At 34.1% G+C, this 19,831-nt stretch overlaps 2 protein-coding genes across 2 annotated transcripts in view; both read left to right on the top strand.

Annotated features, from left to right (window-relative positions):
• Positions 1-2,100: 2,100 nt before the first annotated feature.
• On the top strand, positions 2,101-5,138 carry LOC114477342 (autophagy-related protein 16). Its single transcript, XM_028469639.1, has 7 exons — positions 2,101-2,157; positions 2,250-2,313; positions 3,163-3,244; positions 3,784-3,857; positions 4,093-4,344; positions 4,434-4,537; positions 5,047-5,138. Exons 2-7 carry the CDS (start codon positions 2,258-2,260, stop codon positions 5,082-5,084), a joined length of 606 nt encoding a protein of 201 aa, XP_028325440.1. The 5' UTR covers positions 2,101-2,157; positions 2,250-2,257; the 3' UTR covers positions 5,085-5,138.
• A 2,013-nt stretch (positions 5,139-7,151) lies between these two features.
• The window catches only part of LOC114476921 (putative pre-mRNA-splicing factor ATP-dependent RNA helicase DHX32), a 47,128-nt gene continuing 34,448 nt past the window's right edge, over positions 7,152-19,831 (top strand). Inside the window, exon 1 of the mRNA XM_028468936.1 lies at positions 7,152-7,165. Within this exon, the coding sequence (XP_028324737.1) occupies positions 7,152-7,165 (14 nt within the window). The remainder of the gene's footprint in view (positions 7,166-19,831) is intronic.

Here is a 19,831-nt window from a genome sequence, read left to right as displayed (position 1 = left end):
CTTATATTCAAAATGTTAGTTGTGATTTTTGTATTTTTATGTTTTAGTTGATTGAGTAAAATAAAAACGAAGGATTGAACCGGAAGTACTTGTGACAGTAATTCCTGGAAAAGTGGAGAACTCGCTTTACGGTCACGTGATTCATGTAGACTTAAATAGTTCCAGGATTCCAGAATTTTCGGTAATTTGTCGTCAATAACTGCATTAATTTACAATATTCATACAGTACACCGTCATATGTATGTGTATATACAATATATGTTTAGGTAGTTCCATAATTTTTATTTAATTTTCGTAAATTAGTTTTAAAGATGAGCGTAAACAGCTAGTTTGCCTGCTTTTTTTGTGACAACTCTCTCTCTAAACGGCTCTGGCAGTCGCAAAGAAGATGTATTTGAATTTATTTATTTTATTTTATTTAAATCTTATTTGAATTTTATTTCGGCGGTCTTCACCAACAAAAAAAAGTACAGAACAAACACTCAATTGTCCAATTCTTCAGCTGAAAGGTTGAAGCAAAGCTTATACATACTTACCCCATCACAACAAAACAAAACAAGATTCTCTACATAATATCATACACAAAAAATAACATTAATATTTTCACAATATACATTCAATATATATTCTGCACAAGTTTTATATATACAGTCCATACATTCACATCAAGCATACATACATACTGTACATAAGAATGTATATGATATATACATAATAATATTATACTATTTCATATTTATAACACAAATTTCATCAATTAAATTTAGAGTGGCATTATATAAATTAATAAAAAAAAAACTTTTATTATGTTTAAATATTCATATATTTTATACCATGATATACACATCATATATTAATGCTGTCCTAGGTAAAATTATTGCTCTTCTTTCTTATACTTACTAACAATATATGATTTAAAAAGCTTTTTAAACTGGTTCATGTTGGTGCTTTGTTTTATTTCATCCTTTAGGCAGTTCCATAATTCAACCCCTGCTATTGTTATACTCTTCTTTTTCACTGTTGTTCTAGCATATTGGATGTTGAAATGCAGTTTTCCTCCTAAATTATATTCCCCTTCTCTCTCTAATAATCTTTTCTGCAACCCTTTTGGAAGTGAACCTTTACATGCTTTATAAATCATTTGGACAGTTTTGAGTTGAATAAAAATAAAATGACTTTCAGGCTTTTATTCACAAGAGGAATTAAAAAGACAAGAAAATTATAAATCTTTTGATTCAATTTTAACATTGAACATTAAATTCTTCCAACTATTTAGAAATAGTTGGAAGAATTTAATTTAAAAAAGAACTTTTTTTTCATTACATTATATTATATTATATTATATTATATTATATTATATTATATTACATTACATTACATTATATTATATTATATTATATTATATATATTATATTATATTATGTTATATATTGTATTGTATTGTATTAATTATATTATATTATATTATATATATTATATTATATTATATTACATTACATTACATTACATTACATTATATTATATTATATTATATTATGTTATGTTATGTTATATTATATTATATTATATTATATTATATTATATTATATATTGTATTGTATTGTATTAATTATATTATATTATATTATACTATATTATATATATTATAGATTATATTATTAGATTATATATATTATATTATATTATATTATATTATGTTATATTAATGTTATATTAATGAGATTATAAATTAGATATATGTATTGTATTGTATTGTAGTATTACATACATTACATTACATTACATTATTATATTATATATTATATTATATTATATTATATTATATTATATTATATTATATTATATTATATTATATTATATTATATTATATTATATTATCCAGCAGGGGGGTGTTGAGCTGCTGATTAAGGGTGGGGCTGTGAAACCTAATGGTGAAATTGTGGATGACAACCACGTTTTACTTTGGCTGCAAACAAATACGAAACGTTGTCACCCTGCTAGGATTTGGACACAGTTGCATTTTATAGATTTAGAATTATTATTATTATTATTAGCATTTTTATTAAACAATGGCAACGTGGAAAAGACACGTGTGTGATCGATTGCAGCGCAGAGACACGAGGGAACGACTCCCGTTTGTTGGTATTTTCACAATCTGTAAGATGAAGTTTCTATTTCATATGACTTTGTAACCTGTGACCATTGGAATACTGTAAAAACTAAGGATGCTGATCATTATTATCTTGCAGTGTCTCAAATGGAGGAGCGATTGGAAATGCGTCAACAGATTTTGGAAGATGTTCAATCCAAAAGGTTAGAAATGCCGATTTACCTATAAAGTCTATATATTTATTTTATTTTTAAATGTCATACTGTATATATTTTTAAACAGTTCTTTACTTAATGCAGAAAGCATGAAAAGCAACACTTACTTTTCTCTCATGATGTTGAAGAGTTATTTCACTCCATTAGTTCATTAGGTTTTTTTGTTTTTTACAAAGGAAATTGATTTTGAACACCGGAAGTAAATAAAAAAAAAACTTTAAAGCTTTTGTTGGTAATGACATTTGTTTTTGCAAAATTCACCCTTCATTAGAAACAACTGATTTGACACCCTGATTAGTAATTAGAAATAATTTTCAAACTAAACCTGATATTGATTATGGGACGTTACTGACTATTTCAGCTGCTGCTTTTTTGCATTTAATTGAATTATAGCCCCATCTTTTCTTTGATGTTTTTAATTAAAAAAAATAAATAAATCTTTATCCTGTTTTTACATGTAACTGTATTTACTTACACATTCATTTTATGAATTAATTGTTTGTTTAGTAACATATATCTGAAAATTTGGCGTAAATAGTCACATTACAAATATATCTACCTGTGTGGATGCTCTCAATACTTAGTTATTTCCTCTGATGTATATATTTGTAACACTGCAGTAAACCCATTCTCAACTACTGTATATTTACAGTATTTTATGATCAATTAAAGGATTTAACTTTGTGTAGTTTTACACCTTTTTTTATTATTATTCTAGCTCTGGCACTCTCTTTGTGGTCAGTGATTTACAGCTTTAACTGCTTCTTTTGTCTATTATTATTATTATTATTATTATTATTATTATTATTATTATTATTATTGTTATTATTATTTCAGCTTTGAAAATCACCCAGTAGAAGGACGTAACACTGCAGTTCTCCAACTTCAACTGAAAGAGAGTGAACATGTGGGAAAGAAGGTGAGTTTAAACTAATATCCTATCCTAATGTCATGTCCCCTGCTGTCCATGTTAATAACGTCACTACCTACATAATCCAAAATATAAACCATTAGATATTCTGTTCACTGTTGAAACGTATTTATTAAATAAGTCTTTGTACATTTTAAATCTAAATTGTTTGTGTTTTTTATATTATATTTGTATTTTACCTTTTTCCTGTTTGCATATATAGCTTAAATGCTATAAAGTTGCACAAAGCTTGACTGCGTTTTATCATTTCATGGAATACTGTTTCAGCTTCCAAACGTTCAGAGTCATAACCCATTTAAAAGTACATTGATTTATAGATTTTTAGTTCGACGCTCAGCAAAAGGAGTTTGCTTTTGGTTCATCTGACATTATCCCTAAAAAGTTAGGCGTTGCAGAATGTTTTAAAGTTTTAGGCACATGCTTCATTCTGATTTAAACCTTGAATTTCACCCTCTGTCATCATTGGCTGGGCTTCTCTGAGGCAGTATAAGACCTTTTAACCTCAATCAGTCTGTTTACCTCCACAGTTGTCTCAGACTGTTTCTGACCTGACCGTGGCCCTCAATCTGAAAGAGGCTGAACTGCGCTACTGGCAATCACGGTAATTCAAAATTATTAGTCCAACAGCATTTAAATTAAACCTGATTTTATAGAATATTTGACTTAGTGTGACTGTTTGGTTATTTTCTGAATCTTAACATGTTTTTTAAATGCTTTAAATAATTCTTCTTTGGGGTTTTGTGCTGGGTTTAAAAAATATTCACCTCACATCCAACATTTTGAGGCTTTAGTAATGGAACTACATTATAAGATAACGTAAGTATTGGATATTTCAGTGCCTCCCTGCACCGTCAAGAGGCACTGGCTTTAGCCAAAGGAAGCAAAAGCCTGAAAGAGAGCCTGTCAGAGTTGGAGTATATGGTAGAGTGTCAAACCAAAGAGTTGACGACTTTGCGTGAGGAACGGGCCAGACTAACGGAAGCGCTGGAGCAGGCGTGTACAGAGAAAGAAAGACTTTTACAACGATGGATGGAGGAAAAGAGTGAGGACGCAGAAAGGCTGAATAGATACAATGATACACAGGAAAGGTGGGAATAAATCACTGTGATCTCTGTGTGAATACAAACAGATGAAATTCTCTGTGACTGTGATAATATGTTGCTTTATGTTTTTGTAGGTGGCACCATTTGACCAAACAGATGAAAAAGCAGCTGAAAAAAGAAACCAGAACTCCCTCTGAAGACAACACGTTTGTAAAAGAACCATTTTCATCTGACACAAGTAAGAACACGTTATCTCTACATTATTTGATATTATTGTTAACAGATGGCCGACTCTTAAAAATTTTGAACATAAAAGCTGCCTTAACAAAAAACGCTCTTGGGTGTCTTAAGGCTTTGGCTTTCCAAAGAGGTTTTACAGTTCACACGCTAAAGGAAGTTCTAATTTAAAATAGTAGCTACATTTTGCTAAAAATGAACTGAGAGAAGAAATATGGCCTTTTAATCAAGTCGTCTAAAATGATCAGCGACTAACACATTTTTTGATGCAAGACTTTGTGTTAAGCAAATGGAAGCTTAAAGGAAGAAATTAGTTTTTGCTTGTAACCTTTGTTTACCTTTTCACCAAGCAGCTATAATCATATCTGAATGAAAACTATAATAAAAAGAGAAGTTACCTTTGTTTTGATTTTAAGTTCTCTTGTTTTGTTGAAGCTTTGTGTTGTTCAAGGCTAAAAGAAGTGCAATTTTCTAATGAACTCTGGTTTTTTCTTGTCGTCATGTCTTCAGGCATCAACAGTACCACCGATGCTCCTCAGGAACTCTGAGCGTGAAGCCTCGTCTCTGCTGCAAACTATCATAGAAAATCAAGAACCAACTTTTATATTTATTAAATAACATTTGCTGCTTGTATTTGTTTTATTTTATCCCATATTAGACAGACTCCATTTGGACTAGTTTTAAAATGTTTTCATTTATATCCTCTTTGTGTATATTCTATAGCATTTTGACCCACTGAATCAACTTCCTCAGTTTTACAGTATTTTTGAAGCACGTTTGACAAGATTTTTTAATTTATTTTGCAATTACAAAATAAAAGCTTTATGAAAACAGTCACATCTCCTATGTTTTCACTTAGAAATACAATATAAATTCATCTAATTCCTGGACTTAGCTTTAATGTAATGTGTTATATTCAGGCTGTGGGTTGTTAAAAGGGTAAATAGATATATGTAGATTAGAAGGTCTTTGTTTTCTGAAAATCTGCTAACTTTGTGACCATAAAGCAAGAAATCTCTGTGGTTCGGGGACAGACAGAGCTGAGACTTTCAACATGGCTACTGCTTGGTTCATAGGTGTGCAACATCGGATTTGTTTGGACTGCACTGATGCCGTTAATTAATTATTTCATAAAATTGTCCACCGGAAGAGGAGTAAGCACAGTCACATTCGCGCCTTAACCCCGTGGATGACGTCACGGGGTTAAGGAAAGGTGTAAGGAGAGGAGCTAGGATAAGGTGATCACTTTGTTTTGAGATCAGACACACTTCCACTAGGTGACGTACTAATCCGACTGCCCCATATCCTTTCCTCAGTTTAAAGAAAATTGAAACGCTCTTTTATCACGGCCACCACTTAAAGACTTCCAGGGGTTAAAGAACAGTGGATAGGAAAGGAGATAGGAGGGACTAAAAGTGTCTTAAATGTTATTCATATTCAGAAAACTTTATTTTTCTCCGAGGGGCAATTCAGTTTCAGATGCATTCCGACCAAGAAACATGAAAGACGATAACATATCACATGCGGGGACAAGTACAGGAATACAGTGGGCAGCACTCTGTTTCTTAGATGAGAAATATTAAATAATGGGTTGGAAGAAGAGGTTAAAAAAAACATTGCGACAAAAACCAACAAACAACATTCAATTTAATACAACAGCACGTTGGCACAGGGAATGGGTCTTTAGGATCAGCCACAGGATGGCGCTGCCCTTAAGGTTCGCCTCCTGCTGCCTCTGCAGGGAGGGAGGAGGGGAGGGGGCCAGAGGAGACGGTGAAGAAACAGGTTGTGTATGTGAATGTGGGAGTGAAGTGTTTCTCTCTCTCTCTGTGTGTGTGTGTGGGACCCGCCACACATACCCCACCTCACGGCCAAACAGAAGAGTAAGGACGAGCCTGCTTGCCAGAAGAACCGTCCGTCCTTTAAATGACCCTCGCCAACACTAACCTTCACCGTTACTGAACAATTTCTCATTTTATAAAATCATCACTGTGCTACGACAGCCGTCATTCTCTATCTACCTTATCAATATCTGTCTTAAAATGAATTATTCAAAACTTACCATGTTTGTTTAAACATACCAAGGGTTTGTGTTTAACACCAATGCAACAGCATAACCATGATGGATAACAAATTCATACTTATTACAATATTCGACCATACGTACATGCCCTGTAATTATCCTCAAAACAGAAATCTAACCAGATTTAGCCTTCAAAACGTTTGTTTTTGCTTTTTCCCAATGGCTAAAAAAGCAAAAGCTCCTTAACCTCCCACTTTTTTTCGATAGCGATACATACTTCCTACGGGCACTGCACTAGTATTGTGTAATTTCTTATGAACTGCATAATGCATTTCTGTCCTGCACCAATGAATCGTGTATTTCTAATGAAATGTTCCGTGTTGGAATTTGTTTTGAGACGCAATAGGTTTTGTTGTGTTTTCATCTCCGTGGCAGACGAATCAGATTTCAGGCTTTTTGTTTTTGTCAGCTCCACGTTTCCATAGTGACCTGACGAGTTAAGTTGTTTTACTGGCGACACTATTCTAAAGCCCCAGCATCCAGAGGAGTTACACCATGGTGAAAAGTGGAAAGAAGCATTTTTCTGTCGATAATGGAGGCAAATGGGTAAGAAAAGGAATATTTATACGATTCCATTGATCACGACAAATGCTGAGTAACTTTGGTCCTTGTTCCAGTTTACACACCGAGTCTTACCAGAAAAAGAGGCAAGGGTTCGGGAGTCGTGTACAAGCACTGGGGCTATGCTGACCCAGGTTGAATCATCATCACCCCAGGCTCTGCACTTTGTGCGGTATCCTAAGTGTAAAGATCTGGAGGTTTGTGTTTAGGTAACACAATGTTTAGCATTGATATCCCTACTTTATAGTCATAGTGTGAAGCCTCAAATAGTACGTTTTATTTTGCGTACTCAATTGGCTTTCCATGTGAAAACTTTTGCAGGAGTCCAGAGATTTTCCTTTCTCAGACCATGATAATAAATATGCAATCAGAGACAACGTTGCTGTCTTCTCACAGGTACGCATGCAATAGATCAGGGATGGGCAAATGGTCATAACATTCATGTCAGCATTTAGAATAATGACCAATCTGAGCATTAATACAGGGGGGGAAAGGGTTTTGTCTTTGTGATTTTCATGTTTTGTTGTGTTTTTGGAGTCATATGTATTTTTTCTTTTTTTGTGTGTGTGTATTCTTGGTGTAATTTTGTGTATTTTTCTGTCATTCGCTGCATTTTCGTTGTCGATTTGTGCATTTTTAAGGTCACTTTTTATTTTTGTTGTAGTTTCCTGTATTTTCCTGTCATTTTGTGAAATTTTGTTAACAGTTGGTGTGTCTTTGGAGCTATTCTTTGTTTTAAGGATATTTTAGTATTATTTTGACACTGAAAAACTTTTTTTATGTACTGCTGCCAGGACACACTTGTAAAAGAGATTATTAATATCAATGTGGTTCTCCTGACTAAATAAAGGCTAATTACTTCTGTATTGTGTGGTTGTTTTGTAGTCATTTTGCCTTTTTATGTTTTATGAGTCATTTTGTGTATTTTTTTTTTTTAATTTTTCTGTGTGTTTTTGTGTGCTTTGTGCATTTGTGTATTATGTTGGGCTTCATATTCCTTCCAACTTCTTGAATTACAATTTTTGGGGCTGTGCTTTGTGGGCCACAAATAACTACACTGAGGGCCGTATGCGGCCCATGGCTGCAGTAGATGCTATTGCTCAGTTATGTACATCAAACTTAAAGGAAACTTTTCATATTTCTTATCATTCAGGGCGTGGGCCGGAAAAGGTGTCCTGATGATCGCAGACAGCACAACTCTCATTTCTTTATTGGCCAAGAAGGCAGTGATAGCCGTGCAGAAATGACAGGTGGGAGTTTTACCATCTACCAGGCAGACTTTATGGAAAAACAAGCTGTGGATTGTCCATCGGCTTCCAGGCGATTTCCACATAACCACCATGAAAAGTCTGCAAAAGCATCGTTTGCACAGGCAAAAGAGCAATTTATGTGGTTTGGAAAAGATGGTTCTGATCCTTCAAGTGTAAAAGAAAGCAACAAATTAACACTTAAAGCTCCAACAATTCCTGCTGTTCATTTCCTGGTGACAGAAACTGTCCTTAAGAAGTTTAAGGAGGCTCAAATAAAGACCTAATTTGCTAATTTACAATGACGTTTTGGGGGTTATTTTTTGGTGTTTGTGATTTACATCTTATATGTGAACGTACGTCTGTCAACAAAAACTGGGGTGGAAAAAAAAGGAGGCTGGAATTTCTCAGGATTGCTGCTTAGAATACTTGCTTTTTCTTATACAACCTTAACATCCCATTATGTAGATACAGTAAGTGCTGTATTTCAGTGGCACAGTTATAGTTATTGGATATTAGTCAATCACCTTTATGTGGTCTTATGTAGTTCACATTCTTGCCAGCAGATGGAGACCTATCTACATGATGCACTGTGTGGGCCTCAGTTGTGTGAAAAATGGCCCAAAACCCCACAATAATATGCAAGGTTAAGAAAAATAGTCAGAGAAAAATATCTGTTTTTATTCAGTGCAAAAGTAAGGATAAAATAACTATTATTGAAACTTTGTATTGTCTCTAAATAAATAAAGTTCCAATCTGTATTAATAAAGTAAAATGTTTTGAAAATACCTTTTTATAATCATGTGATGTTCCCAACTAAGATGAATTCTTAAAAAAGCAGTTAATCGGTAGTTTTCAACTGATCAAGCTAATGGCTTATCTTATTTAATTTCAACACAACTCAAGTCGGCTATAACAGAACACACTATAGAGGAATTCATCTCCTGTAATGTCTACATCCCACTAAAATAGTCATTCAGAATCTCTGATTATTCAATACAAAATGACACATTATAAAAACATAAGATTGAATGCTAATGTTAAGAATCATAACAGGTTTTAACTGAACAGTATTACTAACTTAAGGTAATTCAAGGATTTTTTTTTTAATAGTCATTTATGTGTGAACAAAATTATGTACTGAGTCCCATATTAAAAAATATAAATACAGTAGAAAAACTCATAAACCTAGAAACTCAAAAGCAGCTATATGAAGTTGAAGAACATTGTAACTAAATAAGAGTTTGAATAAATAATAGTTTTAAATAGAATTGGATCAATATTATTATGTTAATATATGTCATTAATTTGATCATATATGAGCAAACGGTTGAATGCAGTGACGTCCCTGCTTCCCACATTTTTCCTCATAACACTAAACTGTTTGATATGAAGGGACTCGGACGGTGATATCAGTTTTGCACTCAATGCTCAAAATGATAGTTTGTGTTCCTGTGTTTTGGACTCCAGTGAACTCAGATAACATCAGTTTCGTGCACATTGCCCCGAACATGCAAGCTGCCAAAAGTCAATTTTGTATCTATAGCCAAGTAATATTGTCAAAATATTGTTGTGTACATACAGTACACTATCAGTCACATTTTGGATACATCTTTTCATTGAATTAAAATGTGACCGGGCAAAGTTATTTAGGCGTTACCGTATGCAACATAGCCTGTCTGGATTGTCATCCCTCTGACATGTATCTACAGCAAAATGCATTTGCACTTTTCAGTCGTTTAATGCAATAACGTGTTGTCATAATGACAAGGCAACAGGGTTTGAACACTTTAGAGGTCATTTAGGAAATCGCGTCGAATGGCGTATATGCCCTTTCAGAAACTGTAATTACAGCACAAATGCATCATTTAATGCACACACAAGCAGGTACGGTATACCTTTGAGAGAGTTCAGGTCTTAGTCAAACTCTAAAGCAGTGGTTCTCAACTGGTGTCACCCTGGGACTCACGTTTTGCCACGGCATTGAATTGCAACCCACTTTTTTTTAGAATTCAACCAACCAAAACACATTTGTATTCCTTTTTTTTTTTAACAAATCAATAAATGTCCCTGTCCAAAGTTTCTTTCAAAATAAAAAACAAGTCCAGCATGAGAGACATTACGTATTTATTTACTTTTGACCAGCTTTCCGCGACCCACCCAGTACAGGTCTGCGACCCACTTTTGGGTCCCGACCCACCAGTTGAGAATCGCTGCTCTAAAGGATAATAAATCAGAGTTGGGTATACTTTTAGGTATCAAGATATCATTTTAAGTAAACTGAAAGTATATTTTTAAAGTTAAGTCAAACTCAAAAAATAAATTAATTAGGATACTAAATTAGAGTTGGTTATTAAGATTTTAGTAAACTGAAAGACAGTATATATTTCGAGTTAAAACTTTTGTTTTTTTAAATCCACTCCACAAAAAATATTCACGTTATTCAATTCTTTTAGTACTCTCACCTTGTTCTGGTTTATAGTTAGGAGGAAGGTGACAGCATGGAGGTGTTTTGTCTATCTTATATCTCAATGTTCCAGGCGCTTGCAGTTTCAAGGTTGGCAGTTCAATATACAAGTTTCAGTGATTCAAAAAGAGGTTTTACTATTAGTAAAGTTTAGCTGGTGATTTATAATTTCATATACTGCATGATTTGTTTTGTGCATTAGGAAATTTGCGTAGGTATAAGTAAGTATACGTATAGAGCTGAGGCACAGCATCAGTTTCAGTTTCTTTGTTTGTTTCAGTCGAAGAAAAAAATATTCAAGCATAAATCACAATTTAAAAATACAAACCATAACATTCAAGTTACCTTTCTCAATAATACACACAAAAGAAAGTACATTTGAGTTGCCTTTAACAGAGAACACAAACATATTTCTACTGCTTCACATAACTCTCTAAAATATATTGTGACATTTTCCTTTGGAGAATAAATAGCGTGTCACTCCTTTTTATTTCTTTATCGACATAATTCCACAATTTAACCCCTAGAACAGACAGACATCTTGGTTTTACTTCTAATGTTGCTTTTGTGAAAATAGATAGAAATAATAAATGGATTTCTTCGGCTGTATTTGGTGGTGTGTAGTGAGAAGTTCTTTTGAACGCCTTCAGCATGAAGAGAGAAGCTACGTCCCATGCCAAGGAGGAGGAAGAGGAGCGAGATAACGACTGGATAAAATTACAAAAGGCAAGGAAATCAGGAAGGGATGCTGTGATGGACTGGCACCCTGTCAAGGGTGTAACCCCTGCTGGATGAGAGCTAGAGTTGGCACCAGGCTTAAAAAGGAGAAAGCGGATCAGAAAATGGATGGATGGATGGATGGATGGATAGATGGATGGATGGATGGGCAAAAAGGCAAAGACAGCTTGCTCCATTCTCTGGTGATTGGCCATTGGTCTTTGCACGTATAGGTCAGGGGTTACTTTGAGCCAAAAGCTTTGCCAGATGACTATCTCGCTTTTTCATATTGATTTGTTGTACTTGTTGATTTACTTTCCTGTTTGTTAATCTTCTGTCATTCAGTGATTGATTGCAGGAAAAGATCTGGCACACAACATTTCCTTTGACTCTGTCTTTTCGACTTATCTCAGGTTTCGTCAACTATCAGAGTAAGTCCAACTTAGTGTGTGTCGCTTATGCACAGGAAGGGGGGAGCGTGGGAGTGACTGAGAGCCCTGAGCTCAGAGAAAAGCACTTGAGTGAAGAGTATCTTTGACTCACTCTCTCCGACGGCTGATGTGTTCTCGGGAGAATGCTTTGACCAGCTGCTTTCTTTCTTGAATCACTCACTGGGGAGTGGGAATGTCTTCCCATAGCTTCCCTTTCACTATTATAATAAGATGATCTGCAGACAGCTCCGCTCTGACCTTGAAGGAGTTTGTTTGGTTTTAAATATAGTGAAGTGTCCATGTGGAGTCGGAGCCCTTTGAGGTTTTACTTGGCGATTGTTTCTCTCATTGTGGGCAAAAACTGATCCAGGGATGCAGGTGCAGATGACAAAGGTGTATGGATACTAATGATTACACTTTGGATGGCTATCAGCCTATACTGTACCTTTTCCCAAAACAATCAAGCACAACGGCATAAGTCATGAGTTAAACGCAAGGCCCGGAGGCCAAATCTGGCCCTTTAGGGCAGTTTTTTTCAAATGGGGGTATGTGTACCCCTAGGGGTACGCAATGGCACTACAGGGGTACTTGAGAGAGAGAGAGAGATAGTTGAAAATTAACAAATAAAGTGTCGATCTAAAGTGTCTGGTCCAGAAATGATAAAAACTATAGAAAAAAAATCTATTCATGAGCCACTAAGTTAGTGTTTTTCAACCTTGGGTCAGGACCCCATGTGGGCTGAAATTTCTGAAAATTTAAAATAGATTTTTGAATTTTTTTAATTATTATATTATTTTTTTTTAAAACATAAAATAAAACAACACACAATCATAAACAACTGTATATCTATACATTCACTTGTGAAATCTAATTCTAGTTCAACTAAAATGCAGTAAAAAAGGAAGTGCAAACTATAGGGAACATTATTAATTTATGTTTAAGTTAAGTTCATTTGCTGTATTTGGTCCCTGAACTAAAATGAGTTTTGACACCCCTGGCATAAAGGGATGACTTTTTGGCTAAAATCTGAAATAAACAAAATTATAGAAAAAAAACATGAAACATTTGTAAATAACCAACTAATTCAGTTGTATATATCTCAGCCCCTCCAAGACAAAAATGCAATTTAAATCCACAATGTTTGCAGAGCTCAGTTTTCTACTTCTTATATCACCTGACGGCAGTCATTTTTAATCTCAAATTGTTGAAAGAACTCTACATTTTTTCAAAATTTTCTTCAAATTATTCCACAAAATTTAAGTAAAAATCCTACAGTGACTGATATACTCACATATTTTATCATTTATATATAATCATTTATATGTGGAGCTGCAAACTAGGGCACATTAATGTTGCATTTGCTCTTTTCCATGTAAGTGGATGACTTTTTGGCTAAGATCTTCATTGTAATAAATAAATTCTGAATTAAACTAGTTAATAAAATCTAATTGATCAAAGGAAGCATAACTTATGAATTGAATTTGCAGTAGTTTTGTTTAAAAGGGAGCAGATCAAAGAAGAATGCACTGTTTGCTCATGTTTGGTTCTTGCAGGTGCCTTGACAGGTGGAGAAGCTGAAATAATACTCATCTGTGCAGAAGCCACCATCACTTCTTAATCAAAAATATCTCATTAGTGTTGTCTGAATAGCAGCCAGGTTTTGAATACTTCACAGCTGAGTGCAATCTTAGGAGCGCAGGCTGAAATAAGGTGCCTCAGTCATAAGTGTGCACTGAATGTGCCATAAGATGCAAAGTGCGTGATGTTTTACATCAAGGAATCACCACAAGTACATGAAAGTACAGTTGCTTGGTGGAATATCAATCCATCTCCCAAGGACAAAAGACACATCTCTCAAAACAAGCATTCAACCACCAAAGCCTTGCAATACATGAATATTAAATCACACACTTTGAATCCCACCGCTTTGGTGTAAGGGACCCACCAGTCTGGAATTTTTACCATTTGCTGTGATTTTATTCACAGGTGCATTTGTATCTTTGATGTGCAGAGTTGAGAGGTTTGTTTTTTTTGCTTCTGTTACAGAACCAAAATGCCTTCAAAACAAACGGCAGATTTGCCCAACTGTCAAAAGCACAGTGACAAGAGGAGGAAGGTTTGTGTTTGCCAGGAAACATTGTTTGTGTTTGTCGTTTAAAAGAAGGAACTTGTCTGCTGGGATGCTTTACTAATATGTCATGGGCAGATTTTTTTTTTTTCTTCTGGTTCTTTTGTGTAGAAAATGTATCACACAGATGTCACTTGTGCACTTTTTTTTTTATCTATTCTTTGATGATTGACTTGAAAGCGCATTGATATGATCGTTATTATACATCATAGGCCTGAGACAATTGTCAACTAAACCCATTAAGAAAATGTGTATGTATATGTAAAAAAAAAAAAATTGATAGCAATAATTACTTTCTGTACTTGTTATTAAATTATTTGTGTTTAAACAGGCCCTGATAGATATTTGTGGTAATACCATAGCTATAAGCAATGCACACTCACATCCAAAAAATTCAAATTTAAGTTGTTGTTTTAAATGTCTGTGAAAAACTGTTTTGCTTGACCTAAATTTCAGTCTTAAATACATCGTTTTAGTGAACTCTGTGGTTGTGTTTATTCAAGTACGGTAATTTTTGTTTACCCTTTACTAAAAACACACAAAATAAAACATAACATTTCTGCAGGTGCCCCAAATTTACATACTGTAGCGCACCCTGTGGGGTCATAATTTCTAAGTGGGCGGGGCCTTGTAATTTGAGACCACTGGAAATGGGCGTGGCTTCCTAAATGATTGAATATTTTCTAAATATTAAATCGACACATTTAAATTTGCATTTACATTTAGATTTAGCCATAAAATATTTTTTTTTTTTTACATACAACCAAATTACTTAAAACTTGATGTTTTAATCAAAATATTTGTCTTTGATGTGAGGTAAATTAGCCAAAAGTGAAGAAAGTGAGTTATATAATAGCTATGTTTGTTTTTTGTAACTCGAAACAACATGTTTTACATTTTCTTCCAGTATTCTAATAAAAAAAAGAAAGAGCACAACAATAGACACACAATGCACCAATTGGTTAATTTATTGCACACAAATGTAAAAACAAAGTAATTGTATAAACATTTTAAAAATTAAAATACACAGACACAAAAACATAAAACAAACACAAAACCATAAAAGACAAAACAGAGAAGGCAGGCTGCAAAGGAGAAATGACTTATTAAATGTGTGATCATCAAAGTATGGGTATAGAATGAGAATTTAGAGCAACAAAGGCTTCATGTTGTATAATAACATGGTTCAAAAGGTTACTATGCAGCATAATTACCAAATGACAAGTGGTTGAAATCTTTGGTTCTGGTTGAAAACTTGTTATGGCATGCTATGATTAATTTATCAAGATAAACTAAAGACGAGTTAATATGAAGCTGCTGGTTTATGAGATTAGATAGGTGAAAGAAATACAGCCTTTTTATTTATTTAATCACAAAAAATAACCCAAATCCTAAAAGACTCTTTTGAATCTTTTAGAAAATTCCACACAGATTACTTTTATTTGCTGGAAGTGTCTTTTATGCTCTGAGCAGCCAACTGCTGGGTGTCACCTGGCACCTCTGTCTACTGTACTGATAAAGCTGGCAATTGTTGATATGGATGATTATTTATGTTTTTCTTAACATAACATCTATAATCAAATGTCCAATAGTTCCTATTTACACCATAATAAAAATATATTCAGGTCAACTTTCTCAAAACCTATTTTTTGGACCAAACATCTGACTTCAACTTAATCTGAATCTAACAATAACACAAACAAGTACGTAAGCAAAGAGACAAATCAGATATAAATAACTGGGACACTCAGATTAACATAAAAAATAAAAAAACAGTTTGACCAAAATGTACAAATCTAAATCATTAACAATGGAAGAATAATTCTATTTTAAATTTAACTTCCTACACAAATAACAAACTCGTATACAGTACATATACCTAATAAATCAAATAAACAGACACAATAGGACACCTAAATGATAAATTATAATAATGAATAAATCAATAATCTTGAACATTATTTGTGTTGCTTGTAAATGTCACTTTTAACTAACTATAATAACTGATGGTTTGATATGTAAATGCAAAAACATCTTCTAATTAGAAAATACTGTTAGACATTTTTTAAAATCTATATAATTTGTGTACATCTTTATTTTTGATGAGCTCATGTTTGACCCTGACAATCACAATGTCTTCGTATCATATAACAAAAGAAGAACACTGTCCCTGCCATGTGCCAGCCAAGGGAGGAGAAAACACTAGATAACAAATTAGAATAAAAATGCTGAGAAGAAGAAAACTACGTTCCAGGCCCAGGGGTGAGCGACCCTGAGGCCCATAGCTGTGTTTAGATGAGTGCCTTCTCCTATTGACTTCATATTGTTGTTGATTCATTTTCTGTTCATCTGTAATAAATTGATTGAATGATTCAGCAAAGCAAAACCTCTTACTATGTCTCTCTGTATACAATCTCAGGTACTGAATACGAGAGTATCTCAAAACTCTAACACTATCTCATTTCCACAGAGGACTAGATAACGTCCTAGAACACTCCAGGAGTTTGCTCAGAAGAGATAAGAGTCAGCCTCAATTCCACCCCTCACATCCCATTTCATTTGGCTAGTGTATTTCGTATCTTGTGTATATTCCCACTGTTCATGTAATAATGTGTTTAGAGTGTGTGAGTTACAGCTGTGTGTGTGTGTGCGTGTGTGTTTGTGGTCCATCAGCTTGGCAACGCCGTGAAGGCACTTGCCTCCAAAGACCAGACCTATCTTTGCTCCAAATCACATTTCTGCGTGTATTTTTCGACCCTCCAACCCAGTTTGCATGCTAATGTGTGTGTAGGTGGTGAGAATAATTACATTAGGCTGGTCGTAAACAAAGACCTGCAAGCAGCAGTCGGTTCTAGTATCCCACCAGAGAGAAACAGGGCAGGAATAAATATCGTTTTTACAAGGTTGGACAAATATATCAACAGTTATATTGTATTTTTAACAGTTGTAGCTGCATTTCAATGACTAGGAATGTGTATACGGTCTTGCGGCATATTTCATGATAGAGAAAAAAAAGTGTGCACATGCAGGATTGGACATATACACACATTCATAGCTTCAAACTAGCGTGCCCTGGATTAACTTGTGTAAAACATTACCGAGTGTTTCATCACTGCTTGGGATGCTCCACCTCTTACTTTAACACAATCTGCTTCTTTGGATGATTAGAATGTGACAACAACGCGATCCCTAGGTCACTTGGATTGTTAATTACAGAGGAAAACATGACTATGAAATGTGTTTGGAATAATCAAATTATTTGCCCTGTTTTTAAATGCAAACATTGCTGAGAACAGAAAAGGCTTCGATTTGAGCCCACAACCTTAAATCTCCATAAATAACTTGTCCTGCTCATTTCATATAATCGTCAAATATGGGAAATTGAAGCCAGAAAGCTGTTTGTAAAAGAAAAACCTGAAATGGCTGATTAAATCTAATGAAATTAGCCTTTTTAAGCGCAGTTACGTATAAGCATTTAAGGGATTGTGCAGTTTGTCAGTCTCAATTCTACTAAGTCATCATATGAGTTTGGTTATTTGTGCTTTATGCACAGCCATAAAAAGTACATGAAGAAGATGGAAGCAGAAAGATTCACAGCAGGGACACACACGGGTCGAGTGTTTTCACTATTTTCTACCAAAGGAGTAACGCCGGCTCATTTGTATTCAGAGTCGCAAGCATAAGACAATGACGGTATTTCAGAGACCATTAAAGGTTGTTTAATCTATAGGAGCAACCTTGATGCTGAGGAATGTAGATGTGATGCGGTCAGAGTAATAATTATGTGGCCAACACTTGAAATACAATCTGCAATAAATCTAGTGTTCAGGCGTTTGTGTGTGCAGTAAATGTGCTACATAGAGCCTAACAATCTGATGTTATTATTTAATGCAAATGAAACTCCCAAGAGATCCTTGTTATTACAATACTCCATATAGAGTGTGTTGTAAACTGTTCAATCGCCAATTGAACACAATCTCCACTTTGTGTCTGTAGATAATGATTGATCCCTGGTTGTGATATTACTGTATGATAATACTTGCTTTTAAGGGTTTGATGGGTATAGCAATGTATAGAAATGTGGTTCTATGTACAATATTGGTGAAAACTTCACCTTTATGAATATAAATATACTGTTTTCATATGTATACTGTAATATTACCTTGTATATGGGTAGTGTATAATGTGTTTGTATGTAACGCTTCAAGATGACTATTGTAACGTGTGCTATATGAATAAAGTTGAATTGAATTGAATGTGTGTATATATGTATGCATAGGTGAATATCTGTATATATACAGTATGTATGAGTGCAAATACTGTATGTGTATGTATATATAAGTATATGTTAAGGTTTTGTTTATTGTCTAAATAAATGAAACCTTAACATATATTTGAAAAAAGAAGACAAAATGAACTTACTGGAGTTTTTTTTTAAATATATAAGTAGCTCTTAGATAAATTGGTTATACTGGTTATAAGAGGGGTAGGATTAAACACGTCAGACGTCTTCCTACTCCATTTTTGAACGTGTAAATGTTTTATTGAAATCTTTGTGTTTTGACTTGTTTTGAAAATTACCTTGTTTTATTGACATTCCTTTTATTTTACAAGTATTGTTTTTGTTTTTACCTTTTCAAAAAAAATAAATCAAATCAAAGCAAGTGCTGAAAGAGAGAAAATGTGGTTACCCTTGGGCATTAACATAAGAAAACTGTGGATACAAACAGTGTTTGGCAATCACATTACTAAAGGTAGGGATTTTGTGAATGAAGTTGAGTTGTTATTATTTTCTATTTTATTTCAACAACGCAACAAACCGAGTAAGGCATGGGCTGTGCAATAAGTGGATTTACGTGTAAGAAAACTGATTCAAGGTTGCAGTGAAATTTTCTTTTGAACACGATAACGGAAGCAGCATAAGAATCACCCGCCTTTAAAGATTAACATAACCCTTGCAGGTGTTATTGTAACCCTGTGACTAAGTCAAGACTTAAGCAGGTGTAGAACAGTTCTCCCTTTCTGCGAGTTACAGCTATAAGTCCCTCAAGTTTAGTAGCACAATCATGAGCCTCCCATTCACTCTCTGGAGAAGAAGAAATGCTTTGCATTTTAAAAAGGTCAAACACTCAGATCTCTGCCAGGAGGAACTGAGGGAAGAAATAATGTCTCTGCAGAAAATATGCAGTCGCACACTACTGATCTACTTAAACACTTTACAGTGAATAAACCAGGCGTGTGTTCTCGCTGACATCTACTAATGACTGGATGGAGACAAAAGCAAATAATGAGATGATTTAAACCGTAAAAGGGTGAAAATGTTAATATTTCACAAGGCTGCATTGATTTAGCAACTATAGATTTTATGTGAGCAGTAAAAAAAATAAAATAAATGAAAGCCAATGAAGTGAGTTGTTATTCCTCTAGTTTCTTATTGATCTTTAGTTTCCTTTTCAATGCTGAGCAGGAAAGACTTTTTACTTCTGCCTATTTAGCTACATTTTCTTTCAAGTGATGTGCAGTAAACACAACAGTTTGTGTGTATTCTTGATTTTCTATACAGTGTGTACCCTGTGGGGTTTGTGCGCTGATTGCAGGAAGTTTACGTGAATTTTTTTTAATCCATTTCTAATTATATGTACAATATCCAAGTTAAAAGAG

This window comes from Gouania willdenowi, chromosome 15 (genome assembly GCF_900634775.1).
Source record: "Gouania willdenowi chromosome 15, fGouWil2.1, whole genome shotgun sequence".
NCBI classification, from domain to species: domain Eukaryota; kingdom Metazoa; phylum Chordata; class Actinopteri; order Blenniiformes; family Gobiesocidae; genus Gouania; species Gouania willdenowi.
Note: the sequence above shows the minus strand (reverse complement) of the source record. Positions and strands in the feature narration are given on the sequence as shown.